The 18,072-nt window shown below is 38.3% G+C and overlaps 1 protein-coding gene across 8 annotated transcripts in view; it reads right to left on the bottom strand.

Moving 5' to 3' along the window:
- LOC124777348 (diacylglycerol kinase epsilon) overlaps positions 1–18,072 on the bottom strand; it is a 197,903-nt gene that overhangs the window by 43,400 nt on the left and 136,431 nt on the right. For all 8 annotated transcript variants that reach the window (XM_047252717.1, XM_047252715.1, XM_047252716.1 and 5 more), the window contains one exon: positions 11,509–11,686. In XM_047252717.1, the coding sequence (XP_047108673.1) occupies positions 11,509–11,686 (178 nt within the window). The remainder of the gene's footprint in view (positions 1–11,508; positions 11,687–18,072) is intronic.

Genomic DNA, 18,072 nt, shown 5'->3' with positions numbered 1-18,072 from the left:
GTGTCATGGGGGGGGAAGGAAGAGGGAGAGGGAGAGGGAGAGGGAGAGGGAGAGGTAGAGGGAGAGGGAGAGGGAGAGGGAGAGGGAGGGAGAGAGAGGAAGGGAGAGGGAGAGAGAGATTGGGGGGGGGGGGGGGGCAGAAGGAGAATGGGATAGGAATATGGGGCTGGTGAAGTCAACCTGTAGCAGGCTAGCAAGTTGAGTGTTGCACACAACGAAGTGGAGTGGATTGGGAGGGGATTATAGAACAAAGAAAGAAGGAGACTGTGAAAGGGGATTGTGAATGTAGAGTGAGGGAAGTTGGAGGTGGTGGGACAAGAGTTAGTGGAAACTGAGGCCAGTTGTAAATTCTGTCAGGTATACCATCAGGTCATTGTGCCTTGTTTAATTTCAGCAATTTCATTTGTTCCTCAACATCACTGACGCTAATATTTATATCACTGACTTTTGCAGCGGTGTGATGAATGTGAGACTGATGAATGAACTGTAAGCCCAATTCCTGTTTACATATTTTAGAGAAGTTGCTGTCAACGGGGCAGGGTGGAGAATCTAGAGTGCATGGGTTCTGAAGCAGTTACTGAAAACGAGTATACTGTCCTCAGAATTGTGTTCTCTCACTATGTAGTCAGCTGTGCTCTTGGCCACAATTTGGAGGTTTCAGATGGTTGGTGGTCATGCCCACAAAGTGCTTTGCTCAATGGTTGAAAGAAAGCACAGGTAACACCTACCTACGAAGGGGTAGTAGAAGTGGTACTCTACACTACTAACCAACATCATTGACAACCACCACTATGCAGAAGTTATAGGGGAGCTGGTGTCTGACAAAACTACTTTCACAGGTGACTGCCTCTGAAATGATGTGCCTTTGATGAGTCTGAATTAGGATGTGTTATATGGGTGCAAAGGATAGATTAGGGATATGTTCATACTTGCATTAATAAGCATTGTTGTGGTATGAAGTCATACAGTTTTAAGAAATCTAGATACACTGCATACACCTCAGTGCTTTGATTCAAGGTTTTCAGGAAAGCATGAGAGTAAAAACCAAGTTGAGGTTGTAGCAGACAGAGGTAGCACTACAGTGCAGCGCAATTTGTGTGGTTTTCAAGTGCCAGAGGTGCTGTATTCTATTACGCTTGTGCGCTTACTCTTAAAATAGTTTCTTATTCTGTTGTTTAATAGTTACAAAGCTGCTTTTGACTATTAGATGTTCTAGCGTTTGGTTGATTCTACTACCATGTTAAATGCCTCAGTCTAACATTCGTCTTTAACCACCTCTCTGTGCATTTGAATACAGTGTTAATAATTCTTACACGAAGAGTCTCTTTTGCTATATCGGTGGCTAATAGTATGAACATAGTAATTTGTTCACATGACAACAGACGTAAGGCTACTCCAACAAGCTTTTTGCGTAGTAGTTTAGAGTACCACTTCTACTACTCCTTTGTACGTAGGTGTTACCTGTGCTTTCTTTCAAGCACCGAGCAAAGCATTTTGTTCAATGGTTCTACAGTATATTACAGTTAAAAGAGGGGGTAACTCAGCTGTAAATTCTGTCAGGGATACCATCACGTCCTTGTGCCTTGTTCAACTTTAGTGATATCATTTGTTCCTTTTGCAGTGGTGTGAGAATTAAACTCGACTGCTACTCCTGGATTTTTCTTTGCAGAGAAATATTTGAAAATGGAGTTCAATATTTCTGCCTTTGTTTTGCTATCTTCAAATGGCCTGGGCACCAACTTTGATGCCACTGGCATCTTTACATATTAACATTCTTTGTATCTTGAGAGAGGCCTTTTGATGATATTGTTCTACAGCAGTTCACACATTGTCCTTCTAACAGTCAAATATGTTTCATTTACACAAAGCTTTACGGACAACATGCTATGTCGGCAGAAAGTGAGCGCAGGTCTGCGAGCAGTGAGTATTGTACCACTCCAAATCTGTAGTTAGGGAGTGGGGAGTCGTGTGCAGACTCGAGAGGAGACATTGCATATTTATTAGGCTTATTAATTTGCAACCAGGAACATGTCAGTCACAGTAAAAAATGTTTCACTGCCATACATTCATCAAATAAACTAAAAACATAGTGCTATCACATTATTATTACACTTTTAAGAATTGACTTAATTAGACATTGCACATGAAGTGATCTTTAATGAACTCTCACATTCTCACTCTTCTTGCCTTCTTCCCTTTTACAAGAGCATCTATATTTGGTGCAATCATTTGTGTGCATTGCAGACATAGTGCACAGTTCAGGTTCAGGTCAGACATTAAATTTCTCCCATGTTTTATTGTTTTTCATTGTTGAAAACTGTTGTTCACAGATGTACGTGGAATTGAACATTGATATGACACCTGCACCTACCTTGTGTAAATGAGGAAATTGATCCTGAGGGAAATGCTTTTAGAAATCTAGAATGTTTGTCTTGTTATTAAATTTGTCTTTATATTCCCTGTCACAGTGCAGGTCACTTACTTCAAGCTGCAGATCAGTACAAATGTCATCAACATTCACTGAATAGAGAGAGGAAAAATGGACGATCATTACCCTGTAGTGCTCTCACATTGTTACATCTAAACTATAATTCTTCCTTACGTTTACATTGAATAGGTGGATACCATGATAGCATTTGAAGATGTATGTTAATACCAGAGTCCTACCATTGAAGACACTTGTGTAAAATAAACTTATTTTCTTTGTCTAACTGATTTTCTCAAAATGACAGTTTCATTTTGAATGCTTGTACAAAGTGTGGAAGAAAAGTAATGAGAGTGATTTTTTATCCACTAAAGCTTTTATTTTCTTCAAACAACAAATTAGTAATCTTTGGCAGCTATACACTGATGGAGTTGTTGTCTCCAGTCACGAGAGCAGCACTGAAAGGCTTCTTCAATTCTGGGTCAAGACAAAAGTCACAGGGACTCACATTGCATGAATAGGTAGCTGTGGAACAACAGGAATGCCTTTTGAGGTCAAAAATTCCGTGATGGAAGTGGCAGTGTCGCATGGGGCGGTGTCATGATGCAGCATCTGCTTGTCTGCTGTATCTGGTCTCCTTGATTCACCCTTTTCCTGAGCCTTTCAAGACATCTTTGTTTGTAAAAGACTTCGTTAAAAATTTGTCCTGGAGGAACAAATTCTTTGTGCATGATACCTCTACCATCAAAGAAGCAAATCAGCATTGTTTTCATCTTTGATTTGCTCATTTGAGCTTTTTTCCAAGGAGATGTCTCAGTGCGCCACTCTTCACTTTGCCGCTTTCTTTCAGAACTGTACTAAAAAATTCCAGGATTTATCACCTGTGATCACACAACTGAATCATTTGTGTCACTGGCAGTTCTCTAAAGAAGATCAATGCACACCTTTCTTTGATTGTCTTGCTTAGTTGAGGTTTTTCTTTTGGCAACATTTTTGCACAAATCATTCACATGTGCAAAACTTCGTTCAAAATTTGATGTACAGTGAAAGTGTTTAAGTTTAACAGATCACCCATTATCCCTATTGTTAAATGTCAGTATGACCTCACAAGAGTACACACACATTCGATGCTTTCATCAGTTTTTGAAGTGGTAGGTCTCCCTTAGTGAGGTTCATCTACAATGTGTTCTTAGCCTTCCAAAAAGAATGTGTGTCTGCAAAAAAATTGTGCTCCTGATGAGGATTCTTCCCCATAGGCCTGTTTCAACTTTTCATAGATCACACTTGTGGATTCCCCATGTTTAACACAAAACTTGATGGCATAACATTACTCTAAATTCTGCTGTTCAACTTTTGTAAAGTATGACAAAAACGTAACTTCACTGATACCCCTCTCAAAAATCATGTGATGGCTGTATGCAGCTGAAACTCAGACTATGCACCTGGACGGTATGAACACACCCGTCTACACAAGTAGAGTGACACAGCATTGTGAGATCGCTCACAGTGTTGCCAGTCTCGTTACTTTTCTCACATACCTTGTATATGGTCAATGAAACGTGTTATCAACATATCATTACTCTCAAGTGAAGTACTCAAGTAGTTCAGGTGGCTGGTTATTTCAGCAAGGAATATAAAGCCACTTTTCCATGAAGACTGTTTCATTTCAGGAACACACACATCGCTCATTTCTATAAAAATATCTCAAAAAAGACAAAAAAAATCGATTTAACAGTTGGCCCTGACTAAGCCTCACATTAAAAAGGCATACCTCCAACTTACTGTCAATATCTTCAAGAAACTTCTTAAACTGATGGTGCTGAAGCTTGTGCTTCCATATACAACAAAACATATCACATTTTTGAAAGAGACATTCTTTGTACATAAATTCTCCTGGTGAATCATGCAATGAACAGTCCTTATTTCATTAGGAACTGGGAGTTTTTTGCATTTTCTCTTTCACTTGTGCTACAAATCATAACTTATTTCCCAACATGACTGGCTCTCCATCAGTGGACACAGGGAAATCATTATTTACACCTCTGATAAAAACAGTTAGCTGGGCTGTGCCTGTGATATCTACTCTTTCACTGAGTGCTAAGGAATATGTAACAAACTATTTACAGAAATTTGCAAGCTGATCCTGAGCTCCATCTGCCATTCATGTGTGTAATGCACAATTGTAATTTTTGATAACAGCACCTTGTGAAACTGTTCTACCTGAGGTGCACATAAATCTTCAGCTACAACTACCAAGCATTATTCTATTAAACCAGCATCTCTGAAAGAGAGCAAGGACTTTGCTAAAAGTAGTGCACTTTTGTAGCTCGCTTAAAGGGCAAACTCACTTTATTTTCCTTTGTCTCCTTCATCACAGAGTTTCCTTTTCAGTTTTAAAATCCCTTGCACACAGTCTGGTCATTGACATTTTCCATTTTCATACTCTTTGTCACGGTAAGACATGTAGTGCCTTTGCAAATTGAACTGCTTAAAAGAACTTAGTGTCTTGTGGCTCACTAATCATTTTGCAAATGCATTCTTTTGTGTAAAAAGATAAAGTTAGTCCCACTGCAAACTGAAATGTGAAGACGCTGTCAGTGTTACACATAGCCAACTCACCACTGCTGCTATTAGGTGGCCACAATGTCAAATTTGACTCTCCGCTATTTTGCAGTTGGCATTTCTCCTATGTCGTTGCAATCACAGTTACGCGTGCATTCTCTCATTCCCCTTCCCGCTGCTACTCCTCTGCTCACCAGTAGAAGCCTGAACAGGCATGATTGCTCATGATCAAAATCAGCAAGTTATTAACCCCTCATTTGGCATCTCTCTATCGACAGCCCTACAATTTGTTTTATACCTACCGTGCTGTAGTTGCCCTTTCTTTACAGAGACTGTACACACAAGACCTGATCCCATCACAGACTGTTCTACTAGGTATATATCTTTTTTAATATATTTAACCTTTGCTTGGTTCAGAAAATAATTTACATTCCATGTTTACAATTTTAGCTATTTGAAATTCCCTTGTTACCTCTCCACCAATGACCGGACCCTGCCTTGCTTTGATGACCCCAAAGCAACAGAGACATCAATTTTTGGCCCCTTGGTCCCTTATTCCACAACATTACTAAGTCTTTCAAAAAGTTTCTTATGGCCACACAACATAGCCATTACAGGTCCAGATTAAGAAAATAGTGTCAATAAAACAACCAAACAACAAATTTAGGATTTTGGGTACCCCTTAGTCATAACATTCGATGCCACCTACTTATACATCAAGATGCCCTTGTTGGCCCTACAAAGCTGAACACAACATGCTACTCACCTCAATAGCTGCCATATGGATCCTCTCCCAGAATTCCAGTATCTATGAATTATGCAAATGGTAATTGTCCTTCCAATACATCCTTAAATTTCACAATCTTCTTACCTCTTTCCCTTTCATACATGCTCCCACTTCACTGTCTGTACATGCACACTCTCTGTTCTATCCTCTCCCTCGTTCTCAATCCAGCCCTCTACTCCAATGTGTGCCACATACAACACCCCTGTGTGGCAGTGTAAACTAATAGGTCCCACATTCCTACTCTGTTCATTTGTTGCCTATCCCTCACAGCCATCAATCTCCTGCCCTTCGGCGCTCTTCCTCCTCCTCCCCAACTTTATCCTCTCATTAGGAAGGACGTCATATGGGTCAACCAACTGCTCAAACCCTCAACTGTACAGTGAGTTACTTTTATTATTATTATTATTATTCCTTCCAATATTCATATTCCAATAAGGATTTTCCGTTACCATAGAGAAAACAGACCACTAAATGCAGAAACACTATTGCTAATCACAGAAACAATACTTCTAAACACAGAAAAATATCACAAAAACACAGGAAAAAATATCATCAACCACAGAAAGGACATAACTCTGCATATGAAAAATATCAGCTGTCTCCTTTCTGGCTGGTTCTGCAATCATCAAATATCAGTCAAAAGAAGTGATAGTTCTGCTAAGGCTGCATAATATCTGAATAAGAAAAGAGCACCTTCAAATCATAATATTTGGATAAGAAAAAGAGTACCTTCAAATAGGATACAACTTCTGCATAATGATTTTTTCAAATGAAATAAAGCACATTAGTCAGCAAATAAAAAAATTCACCAGGGGGGAGGGGGGGGGGGGGGGGGAGGTTTCTTTGCATCATTAGACTGTTAGATAACAATAAATGTTGTTGCTGTTGTGGTCTTCAGTTCAGAAACTGGTTTGATGCAGCTCTCCATGCTACTCCATTCCGCCCAAGCTTCTTCATCTCTGAGTAACTACTGCAACCTACATCCTTTGGAATCTGTTCTGTGTATTCATGCTTTGGTCTCCCTCTATGATTTTTATACTCTGTGCTTCCCTCCAATACTAAATTGATGATCCCTTGATGCCTCAGATCATGCCCTGCCAACCAATCCCTTTTTCTAGTCAAGTTGTGCCACAAATTACACTCCTCCCCAATTCTATTCAGTACCTCGTCATTAGTTACGCGATATACCCATCTAATCTTCAGCATTCTTCTGCATCACATTTTCAAAAGCTTCTATTATCTTTTTGTCTAAACTATTTATTGTTCATGTTTCACTTCCATACATGGCTACACACAACACAAATACTTTCAGAAACGACTTCCTGACATTTAAATCTATACTCGATGTTAGCAAATTTCTCTTCTTCAGAAACGCCTTCCTTGCCATTGCCAGTCTACATTTTATCTTCTCTCTACTTCAACCATCATCAATTATTTTGCTCCCCAAACAGCAAAACTCATCTACTACTTTAAGTGTCTCATTTCATAATCTAATTCCCTCAGAATCACCTGATGTAATTGACTACATTCCATTATCCTAATACTGCTTCCCTTTCATGCCCCCTCGACTCTTATAATTGCCATCTGGTTTGTGCACAAATTGTAAATAGCCTTTTGCTCCCTGTATTTGACACCTGCCACCTTCAGAATTTGAGAGTATTCCAGTCCACATTGTCAAAAGTCTTCCCTAAGTCTACAAATGCAAGAAACACAGGTTTGCCTTTCCTTAATTTATCTTCTAAGATAAGTCATAGGGTCAGTATTGCCTCACGTGTTCCAACGTTTCTACGGAATCCAAACTGATCTTCCCCAAGGTTCAGCTTCTAGCAATTTTTCCATTCATTTGTAAAGATTTCATGTTAGTATTTAGCAGCTGTGACTTATTACACTGATAGTTCAGTAATTTTCACACCTGTCAGCACTTGCTTTCTTTGGGATTGCAATTATTATATTCTTTTTGAAGTCTGAGGGTATTTTTCCTGTCTCATACTTCTTGCTCATCAGATAGTAGAGTTTTGCCCAGGCTGGCTCTACCAAGCTGTCAGTAGTTCTAATGGAATGTTGTCTACTCCTGGGGCCTTGTTTTGACGTAAGTCTCTCAGTGCTCTGCCAAATTCTTCATACAGTATCTTATCTCCCATCTCATCTTCATCTACGTCCTCTTCCATTTCAACAATATTGCCCTCAAGTACGTCGCCCTTGTATAGACCCTCTATATACTCCTTCCACGTTTCTGCCTTCCCTTCTTTGCTTGTAACTGGTTTTCCATCTGAGATCTTGATATTTATACAAGTGGTTCTCTTTTTTCCAAAGATTCTTTAATTTTCCTGTATCTTACCCCTAATGATATATGCCTCTACATCCTTACATTTGTCCTGTAGCCATCCCTGCTTAGCAATTTTGCACTTCCTGTCAATCTCATTTTTAAGATGTTTGTATTCCTTTTTGCCTGCTTCATTTCCTGCATTTTTATATTTTCTCCTTTAATCTATTAAATTCAGTATCTCTTCTGTTAACCGAGGATTTCTACTAGCCATCGTCTTTTTACCTACTCGATCCTCTGCTGCCTTCACTATCTCATCTCTCAAAGCTACCCATTCTTCTTCTACTGTATTTATTTCCCTCATTATTGTCAATCATTCCCTGATGCTCTCTCTGAAACTCTCTACAACCTCTGGTTCTTTCAGTTTGTCTGGGTCCCATCTCCTTAAATTTTCTCCTTTTTGCAGTTTCTTCGGTTTTAACCTACAGTTCATAACCAATAGATTGTGGTCAGAGTCCACATCTGCCCCTGGAAATGTCTTACAATTTAAAACCTGGTTCCTAAATCTCTGTCTTACCATTATATAATCTATCTGAAACCTTCCAGTGTCTCAATGCCTCTCCCATGTATATAACCTTCTTTCATGATTCTTAAACCAAGTGTTAGCTATGATTAAGTTACGCTCTGTGCAAAATTCTACCAGGCGGCTTCCTCTTTCATTCCTTAGCCCCATTCCATATTCACCTACTACTTTTCCTTCTTCTCCTTTTCCTACTATCAAATTCCAGTCCCCCATGGCTATTAAATTTTAATCTCCCTCCACTATCTGAATAATTTCTTCAATCTCTTCATATATTTCTTCAATTTCTTCATCATCTGTGGATCTAATTAGCTTATAAACTTGTACAACTGTGGTAGACATGGGCTTTGTGGCTATCTTGACTACAGTAATGTGTTCATTATGCTGTTCGTAGTAGCTTACCAGCACTCCTATTTTTTTTATTCATGATTAAACCTACTCCTGCATTACCCCAATTTGATTTTGTAATTATAACCCTGTATTCATTAGACGAGAAGTCTTGTTCCTTTTGCCATCGAATTTCACTGATTCCCACTATATCTAGCTTTAACCTGGCCATTTCTCTTTTTAAATTTTCTAACCTACCTGCCTGATTAAGGGATCTGACATTCCACGCTCCGATCTGTAGAACGCCAGTTTTCTTTTTCCTGATAACGACATACTCCTGAGTAGTCTGCACCCGGAGTTCCGAATGAGGGACTATTTTACCTCTGGAATATTTTACACCAAGAGGATGTCATTATCATTTAACCATACAGTAAAGCTGCATGCTATCAGGAAAAATTACGGCTGTAGTTTCCCCTTGCTTTCAGCCGTTTGCATTACCACCACAGCACGGCCGTTTCGGTTAATGTTACAAGGCCAGATAAGTCAATCATCCAGACTGTTACCCCTGCTACTACTCAAAAGGCTGCTGCCCCTCTTCAGGAACCACATGTTTGTCTGGCCTCTCAATAGATACCCCTCCGTTGTGGTTGCACCTAAGGTATGACTACCTGTTTCACTGAGGCATGCAAGACTCCCCACCAACGGCAAAGTCCATGGTTCATGGGAGGAGGAACAATAAATGATCAACATAATAATGTTGTTTGAAAGAGACAGTAATTGTCAAAAATAGTTATGAAAGTGAAATAACATTTACAATGAAACAACGACAAGCAGGAATCACACTTTCATACATTTACAAAACAAGAGGAATAGCCAGAAATGTGATTACTCATATAAAATAGAAAAATGTTAAAACAAGACACAGACTGAAAGATTGGTCAGTGCTTCCACCCAGGAAGCACAATACATAGTACTTCTGATAGAAACACAAAGTAGAAAATAATAATACATCTTATTTTCAAACATCTAATCCCTTCTTCAGTGGGAAACACTGTCTAATTGGGAATGCTTGGAAAGGAGGGTCAAGTCACTCAGATCTTAGTTTGAGAAAGACTCATCTGTTGTGAGGAGGGAGAGGGCAAACTTTGCACTTCTAAAGGTAAGCATCAGTAACGGTCCAGATAGTCTGCAAAAATCAGCAGAGTCTTCTAACTGGAGAGGTATCAAGAATGGTGTCCCACAGGGTTCAGACTTGTTCTTAATATATATTAATGACTTGCCACTCTATATTCATGAAGATGCAAAGCTAGTAATTTTTGCAGATGATATAAGCATAATAATCACACCCAACAAACAATAATCAGCTGAGGAAATTGTAAATAATGTCTTTAAGAATATTATTAAGTGGTTCTCTGCAAATGGACTCTCACTAAATTTTGAGAAAACAGTATTTACAGTTCTGTACAGTAAATGGCATAGCACCATTGATAAATATAGACTATGAACAGAAGTCTGTTGCTAAGGCAGAATATTCAAAATTTCTGGGTGCGTGCATTGATGAGAAATTGAATTGGAAGAAACACATCGAAGATCTGCTGAAATGGGTAGGTTCAGCTACTTACGCTATTAGGGTTACTGCAAATTTTGGTGATAAACATGTCACTAAATTAGCCTACTACGCCTGTTTTCGTTCACTCCTCTCTTATGATGTCATATTTTGGGGCAATTCATCATTAAGAGAGAAAGTATTCATTGCACAAAAGCGGGTAATCAGAATAATAGCTGGAGCATACTCAAGATCACCTTGAAGACATTTATTAAGGAACTCGTGATATTCACACTACCTTCGCAATACATATATTCACTTATGAAATTTGTTGTTAATAATCCACACCAATTCAAAAATAAAAGCAAAGTGCATAGCTACAACACTAGAAGAAAAGATGATCTTCACTATTCTGGATTAAATCTCACTTTGGTACAGAAAGGGGTGAGTTATGCTGCCACAAAAATCTTTGGTCATCTGTCAAATAGCCTTAAAAATCTGACAGATAGCCAACCAAAATTTTAAGGGAAATAGAAAGAATTTCTGAATGACAAACCCTACTCAAAAGATGAAGTTTTAGATATGAAGCAGTAACTCTAAAACATCAATTAATTGATTATTTTGTGTTAAAAAACACCTTTTGTTAAAGTGACCCGTTCCACATCATTATGAGATGCCATATTCATGATCTATGGAACAAGTATTAATGAATGAATGAATAATCAACTTCTCTCTTTGTCACTATAAGTTTTATCCAGATTAACTGTAAATAAATAAAAAACACATTCATGTAACATGTAAATAACAGTGGCACTGATGTTACAGATAACTGTAGCTGAATGAAAAGATTAAGTTCCATGGCCAACAAATGTACAACAGGGCAGATTTTACAATTCATTGTTTTATATCCCAGTCATAGATTTTTGTGTGTTTGTTGTTTGTACATAATGTAATGAGAGAAGATAAAATACAGATGCATAACAAATCTAAATTAAACTGATGTCATTATATACAGAACCTGTGCCCATGGTCCACAGCTGTACACCGGCACCCCATGATGGTATGTTCATCACAACAATAGATTCTATGGATGGGAGATCAGCTTTTACACCATCCAAATACAGCTCTACACGCTTATTCAGATCATGGCAGTCTCTGCCTACAGCTTGTTGAGTGCCAAACCCAAGATATAACATCTGCAATAAAATTATATTATTACTGCATGTATTCATACACATGAAATAGTAGTTCACGATTTATAAACAAAGACCTATTTAAATGACAAAACTAAGAACACAACATCATTTTTTGAATGTCATGTCTTTATAGCTTCAGTGGAGATTACAACACTGTTACACTAATGACAGCAGTCTCCAATAAAGAAAAATAAATGTTCATTTTTCTGTAACAACACTATGAGCTCCAATACAACTATATCTATTAGGAATGCTGTCATACACTACAGTTAAGAAGTTTTTATTAGAAGTAACTGACAATACTGTTAGATGGCTCATGGGAGAGATATCAAGTAGTGTAACAAAACTGATTGTCAAGAAAATAATGTCTGAAATGATATTTTCATGAATCACAAGCAAGGCTTTTTAACGAGACATACAAAAATTGAGAACTGCATAAAAAGCCAAAAAATTACTTGATTTTGGAATATGGAATTCATAAGAGACAGTAAAGGGGCTGATATTTCCTTAAACATTGTAAATTCCATTTTCCTCTAAATTTTAGTACATTTAATGACACTAAATTCCAACGCTAGGGGTTCTATTATTTTGCTATGTCTCAGTTAACTTTTTGCCATCTAATTAGTAGATATGTTTCTTATCAGCATTTGAGATGCACTTTGCCATTTCTTTCGTTCTCCTCTGATCCCACCCTTCCCCCCTTTTTCATGAGTATCCTCTATAACTGCAATAACAGAATAACATAAATGGAGCTGAATACATTTCAATTAAAGTAATGAAGTATATTTGTAGTACATGTACAAAACAATCCTCATTATCTGTTGTATTACACAAACCTATCATTAAAGATAAAGCTACATAATAAGTTAAACGAAAAACATTATAGTAATTGTGGGTGCACATTAATCACTGTAAGTTCGATGACTGGTGAGTGGGTCAGTTTATTTTTGACTATATAATGTAGTTAGATAGATAAAAATATCTACTCGTCAAGCAGCAGCAGGAGAGTACAGGATGAGCCCATCCGGTAAGTCTCCACTGACCCGGGGTTCTGGGTGACTTTTCCAAACTCTACTCCTTTTCGTAAACCTCTCTAGGCCTTTTCCTTCATCCCTCTTCCTTCCCCTTCAACCCTTCTACCAGAATGAGGAGCCACTGGCTCCACAAGTTTGCATAAAAAATCTACTCATCAAGTGGAGTTCTGCCACCATTTGATGAGATGATTTTTTATCTGTCCAATTAGATTAAATTGCCATAATCGTTTATTCTGATTAATATAGTAACTGTTAACAAACTACCCTTAGTACAAGGGGGAAAACTGCATTTGTACTTACAATTTCATTACTTATTATGCTGAAGTAAATAATTTAATTATGTAAGTAGTAGTGACTCTTCAAGCTTTCCCAGTGGATGTGTTGTAAATAGTCTTCACAGGCTTGCACAACGTGATCCAGCGGCAAACCCGTGTAGACTATTTACATGTAATTAGTAGTTTGTCACCAGTGCAGATAACAAATTAAAATGCATGATGATAGTGCAATTTGAAGTGCACACATTAAAACATAGTACTAATCTTCCAGAATGAGATCACAACTTTTCCAAATTCATTAGGGATGGTAAAGAAATTAACATTATAAGGAAGTACTGATGTTTGGAATCAAATGGCAGTCACATTGGCAGTGAAAGCATCAGAAATGGAACACAAGTGATATTGGAAAAAGAATAAACTTACTGATTTGTCAGAATTTATTTCAGGAAAGAGAGATGGGAATTTCAATGTCACGGCTTCCAAATACGAGTCCAGCACTTTAAGCATTGCACAACTTCACTTAGTACTTAACATTATAATGAGCAATTGTATTTTATTTTGAATAATCAATTTAGCTTTAAATCAAAAAGAAATATATACCAAAGTACAAAGCTAAATAGTGACAAAGATATTAGCCCTGGAATATTGTTTTTCACAAAGAAGTTTCACTTCAATGCAATATTGAGAATTCTTTGCTTTACTCTGTCCCTTCCTTATTCTTGTACTTTCTTGCTCCTCTCACCTTCTCCAGTTTTCCTGAGACACCTATACCAGAACAAGACACCAACATGAGTTCACCATCATGCTCCTCAAACCACTGAAGCATGATCTTGACATCATGACAGGAATAGTTATCCTACTGGAAGATGTCATCACCACTGGCGAAGATATCACGCATGGAAATATACATGTGGTCTGCAATAATCTTCATGTAGGCCCACAGCTGTCCTGACGCCTTTGGTTACTATCCACAGACAGGAACCCAGGTGAATGTCACCCATAGTACAATACTGTCCCCTCTGGCCTGTGTCCACTGTGTGGAGCACATTTTGAGCAGTCATTTACCTGGGTGATGGCATATCCAGACACGACCATCAACCTGGTGTAAGAAGAAATGTAATTCACCTGGCTGGGTAACATATTTTCACTGTTCCACAGCCCATTCTCGATGGTCCTGTGCCCATGTCAATCGTAACTGGTGATGTATTGGGTCACCATGGGAATCTATAGGGGTTGGCTGTTGTGGAGCCTCAAGCAGTCGCAACAGATGATGTATTGGGTCACCAAGGGAATATATAGGGGTTGTCTGTTGCGGAGCCTCAAGTTCGATATTGTACTCTGAACACTGTGCTCCAAAAACACTTATGCTTACATCATCATTCTACTCCGTCATCAAATTCACTACAGACTGCCACCAACCTCCTCTACAGTGTGTTCTGTGATGAAGCTGCCTACTCGTGGTTTGATCGTCCTTCAACCACTTTCAATAAATGCACACAACAGAAGAATGGGAACAGCTGACCAGTTTTTCTGTTTCTAAGATGAACATTCCCACATGCTGGGCCATAACACTCTGTCCCTTATCAAAACAATCTTCCCCTCATCAGAGTTACACAAGTCAGTGGATTTCCTCATTTGTGGCCTGTATTTTCATTAGAATTAGTCCTTACTTGTTGCTGCTCCGCTTATACATATTCCTTATTGAGCAATATGCCCACAACACCAACAGGTGATATTCTATCTCACAGTGGGCAAAGGACATCAAGTTTTGGCTCATCACTGTCTGTGTGTGTGTCTTTGTGCTATGAAGAACATAAGCTCAAAATCTAAGATAGAATTTGCCACTTCTTCCTTATATTTTTACAAACCAATCAACACTTCCGAAATATGGTGAATTTTTGTCTACACTCAGTGTGGTTAAGGCGTGTATCACCTGGGAACAAACCTCTACAATAGGCTATTTATTACTTTATTTAAAAGTCTTTTATCTAAAAACCTGTGACATCAGATTTGTTGCAGACATGTTCTTACCACACCTCAAGCATGAAACTCTATAAAATAAGGAAGGACAGCTGTGAGGCCATGTAAAATTCTTTCCTGGTTTAAAGATGGCAATCAAAACCGCCTTTCATCATGTGTTTTAAAATTATCTTGACTGTGATGTCTCATTAGAAGATGCCAGGAGGTTTTCATCACTTGACTACTAAGGTTCACTTGATTTGGTTAAGAGCAAGAGCAGTATTATGGGCATCAAGCAGTGTGGCATTCAGCTGCAGAAAGAAGAATAAAGGGAGAAGGGCCAGTTGTATGTATGGTGTTGTCACAACTGAAAATCCTTCCAGCCATCTACTAGATACTATAAGAAAATGGCAAAATGGATCCCAGATGACAGGGGAAGTATTCTTGGAGGACTACTATGTTATTTACCAGTGTGTCCAAGTGGCTTTTTATATTCCTCAGCACAACTGCTGTCAGTGATCTGCTATGTATAACAAATGGCTCTCTATTCCTTTGATGAAGTTGTGTAGCATTTGACTGAGACCAGGAATAATTGTCACAATTTTTTCTTCAATTGTTCATTGGATGTCAGCCCTTATTACCATATACGTTCTACTGTTATGACCTGACCCCTTATTTTAATGTTCCATGCCAACCAGCATGGATTCCAAAAACATTGATCATGTGAAACCCAATTTGCACTTTTCTCACATGACATACTTAAAGCTTTGGATCAAGGCAGTGAGGTAGATGAAATATTTCTTGATTTCCAAAAAGCTTTTGACTCAATACCACACCTACACTTATTGTCAATAGTACAACCATATGGGGGTTCAAGTGAAATTTGTGTCTCGATTGAGGACTTTTTGGTAGGGAGGACACAGCATGTTATCTTGGATGGAGAGTCACTGTCAGATGTACAAGAAACTTTGGGTGTGCCCCAGGGAACTGTGTTGGGACTCCTGCTGTTCATGTTGTATATTAATGACCTCACAGACAATATTAATAGTAACCTCAGACTTTTGCAGATGGTGCAGTTATCTACAATGAAGTACTGTCTGAAAGAAACTGTATAAATATTCAATCAGATTTTGATAAGGTTTCAAAGTGGTGCAAAGATTGGCAACTTTCTTTAAGTAATCGAAATGTAAAATTGTGCACTTTGTAAAATGAAAAAAATGTAATATCCTATGACTATAATATCAATGAGTCACTGTTGGAACTGGCTGTCTCAAACAAATACTTGGGTCTACCACTTCGTAGGGATGCGGAGTGAAATGAGCACACAGGTTCAGTCACGTGTAAAGCAGATGGTGGACTTCGGTTTATTGGTAGAGTACCTGGGAATTGCAAACAGTCTACAAAGGAAATTGCTTGCAAATAACTCACCAGTTCAGAATACTGCTCAAGTGCGTGGGACCTGTACGAAATAGAACTAACAGGAGATACTGAACGTATACAGAAAAAGACTGCACAAGTGGTGACAGGTTTGTCTGATCTGTGGGAGAGTGTCACAGAGATACTGAAGAAACTGAAATGGATGACTCTTGAAGATAGATGTAAATCATCCCAAGAAAGCCTGTTAAAGTTTCAAGAACTGGCTTTAAATGATGAATCTAGGAATAAACAACAACTCCCTATGTATCACTCACATAGGGATTGTGAGGATAAGATTAGAATAATTACAGCACACACAGAGGAATTCAAACAATCATTCTTCCCACACTCCACACGTTAATGAAACAGGAAAAAACCGTAATAGCTTCTACAATGGGATGTAAGCTCTGCCATGCACTTCACTGTGGTTTGCAGAGTATAGATGTAGAGAGTTGGTCATGCAGTGTATAGTTTGGTCTACTAGCTTTGACTTGATGGTTTCCTTTCACAGACTACTCTGTCAGGAAAATGGAAATAAATAAAAAGTTTATTATACAGCATTAGTATCACTTTCTGATTGTTCACTGTTGATCCTCCAGTCTCCAGGAAGCTAAGGAAATGCAGAAAGACTTGGACAAAATTTCCACTTGGTTTAATGGATGGCAGCTGCATTTAAAATTTGATAAATGCAAGACAATGCCTGTAGCAAAGAGAGAGAAATTATTAGTATCCAGTGACATGGTTAGGATGGCATAGCATTTAAATAATTAAAGGTAATACTAAGAAGTGATATGAAATGAGATGAACATGTAAATTCTGTAATACATAAAGCAAACAGATGACACAAATTTAATGAAAGGGTTCTGTAAGGTTCAGTAAGAGAAATCAAACACAGTGTGCTAGTGTGACCAATTCTAAAATAATTTCTTCTGAGAAACTTCTTGTATTCTAGATAGAGTGGGAGGGGTACCACTGTCATCAACAGCAGAATTCCCATAAGTACATCTGAGAGATGTATGCTTTTTTTAAGACAAAATGAGTAATTCAGATAAACTGCTTTCAAAGAGGTCCTGGTAAATGAAGCGTCACACAAAATAAATTTATCTGTGCATCAGAATGTTAGAGCGCTAAAAACAAATTTAATGAACTTCTTATCTGTTTATATAATCTAGAATGTCAAAAGGAAGTTGACATTGAATCCAGGAATCCATGTGCTAAATGTAAAATTTTATTAATTACTCTATTAATTACCAGCCTATTTTCAGAAAAAAAGAAACTAGAAATCCTTGAAGACTAGAGACAGGATGTTCATACATACAGGACTTGTACGTTATATGTTCTACACAAATGATTTACATTTGAACCAATTTGGAGCAGACATACAGGATGCCTCGAAGATTCATGCATGAACCATGCCATCAAATCAGTGAGTTTGAAAGAGAGCCCATTATTGGCATGAAAGAATATAATGCATCAATCCAGGAAATTGTTGCTTGTGTGGGACGAAGTGTTTCAGAGTGCAACGGGTGTGTGCCAAATGGTTCACCGAAGGCTGTAGAACATGAGACGGGTCAGGTCGCACCACCCAGATCACCCTCTGAGAAGATTGACACCTCATCCAAATGGCATTGCAGAACAGATCTGCATCCTCCTCGGCTCTGGCAGAACAGCGTAACACATCATAATCTATCACAGGTTCCAC

The sequence above is a fragment of the Schistocerca piceifrons genome, chromosome 2 (assembly GCF_021461385.2).
Source record: "Schistocerca piceifrons isolate TAMUIC-IGC-003096 chromosome 2, iqSchPice1.1, whole genome shotgun sequence".
Lineage (NCBI taxonomy): Eukaryota > Metazoa > Arthropoda > Insecta > Orthoptera > Acrididae > Schistocerca > Schistocerca piceifrons.
The sequence above is the reverse complement of the archived record's forward strand: the minus strand, read 5'-3'. Positions and strand labels throughout refer to the sequence as shown.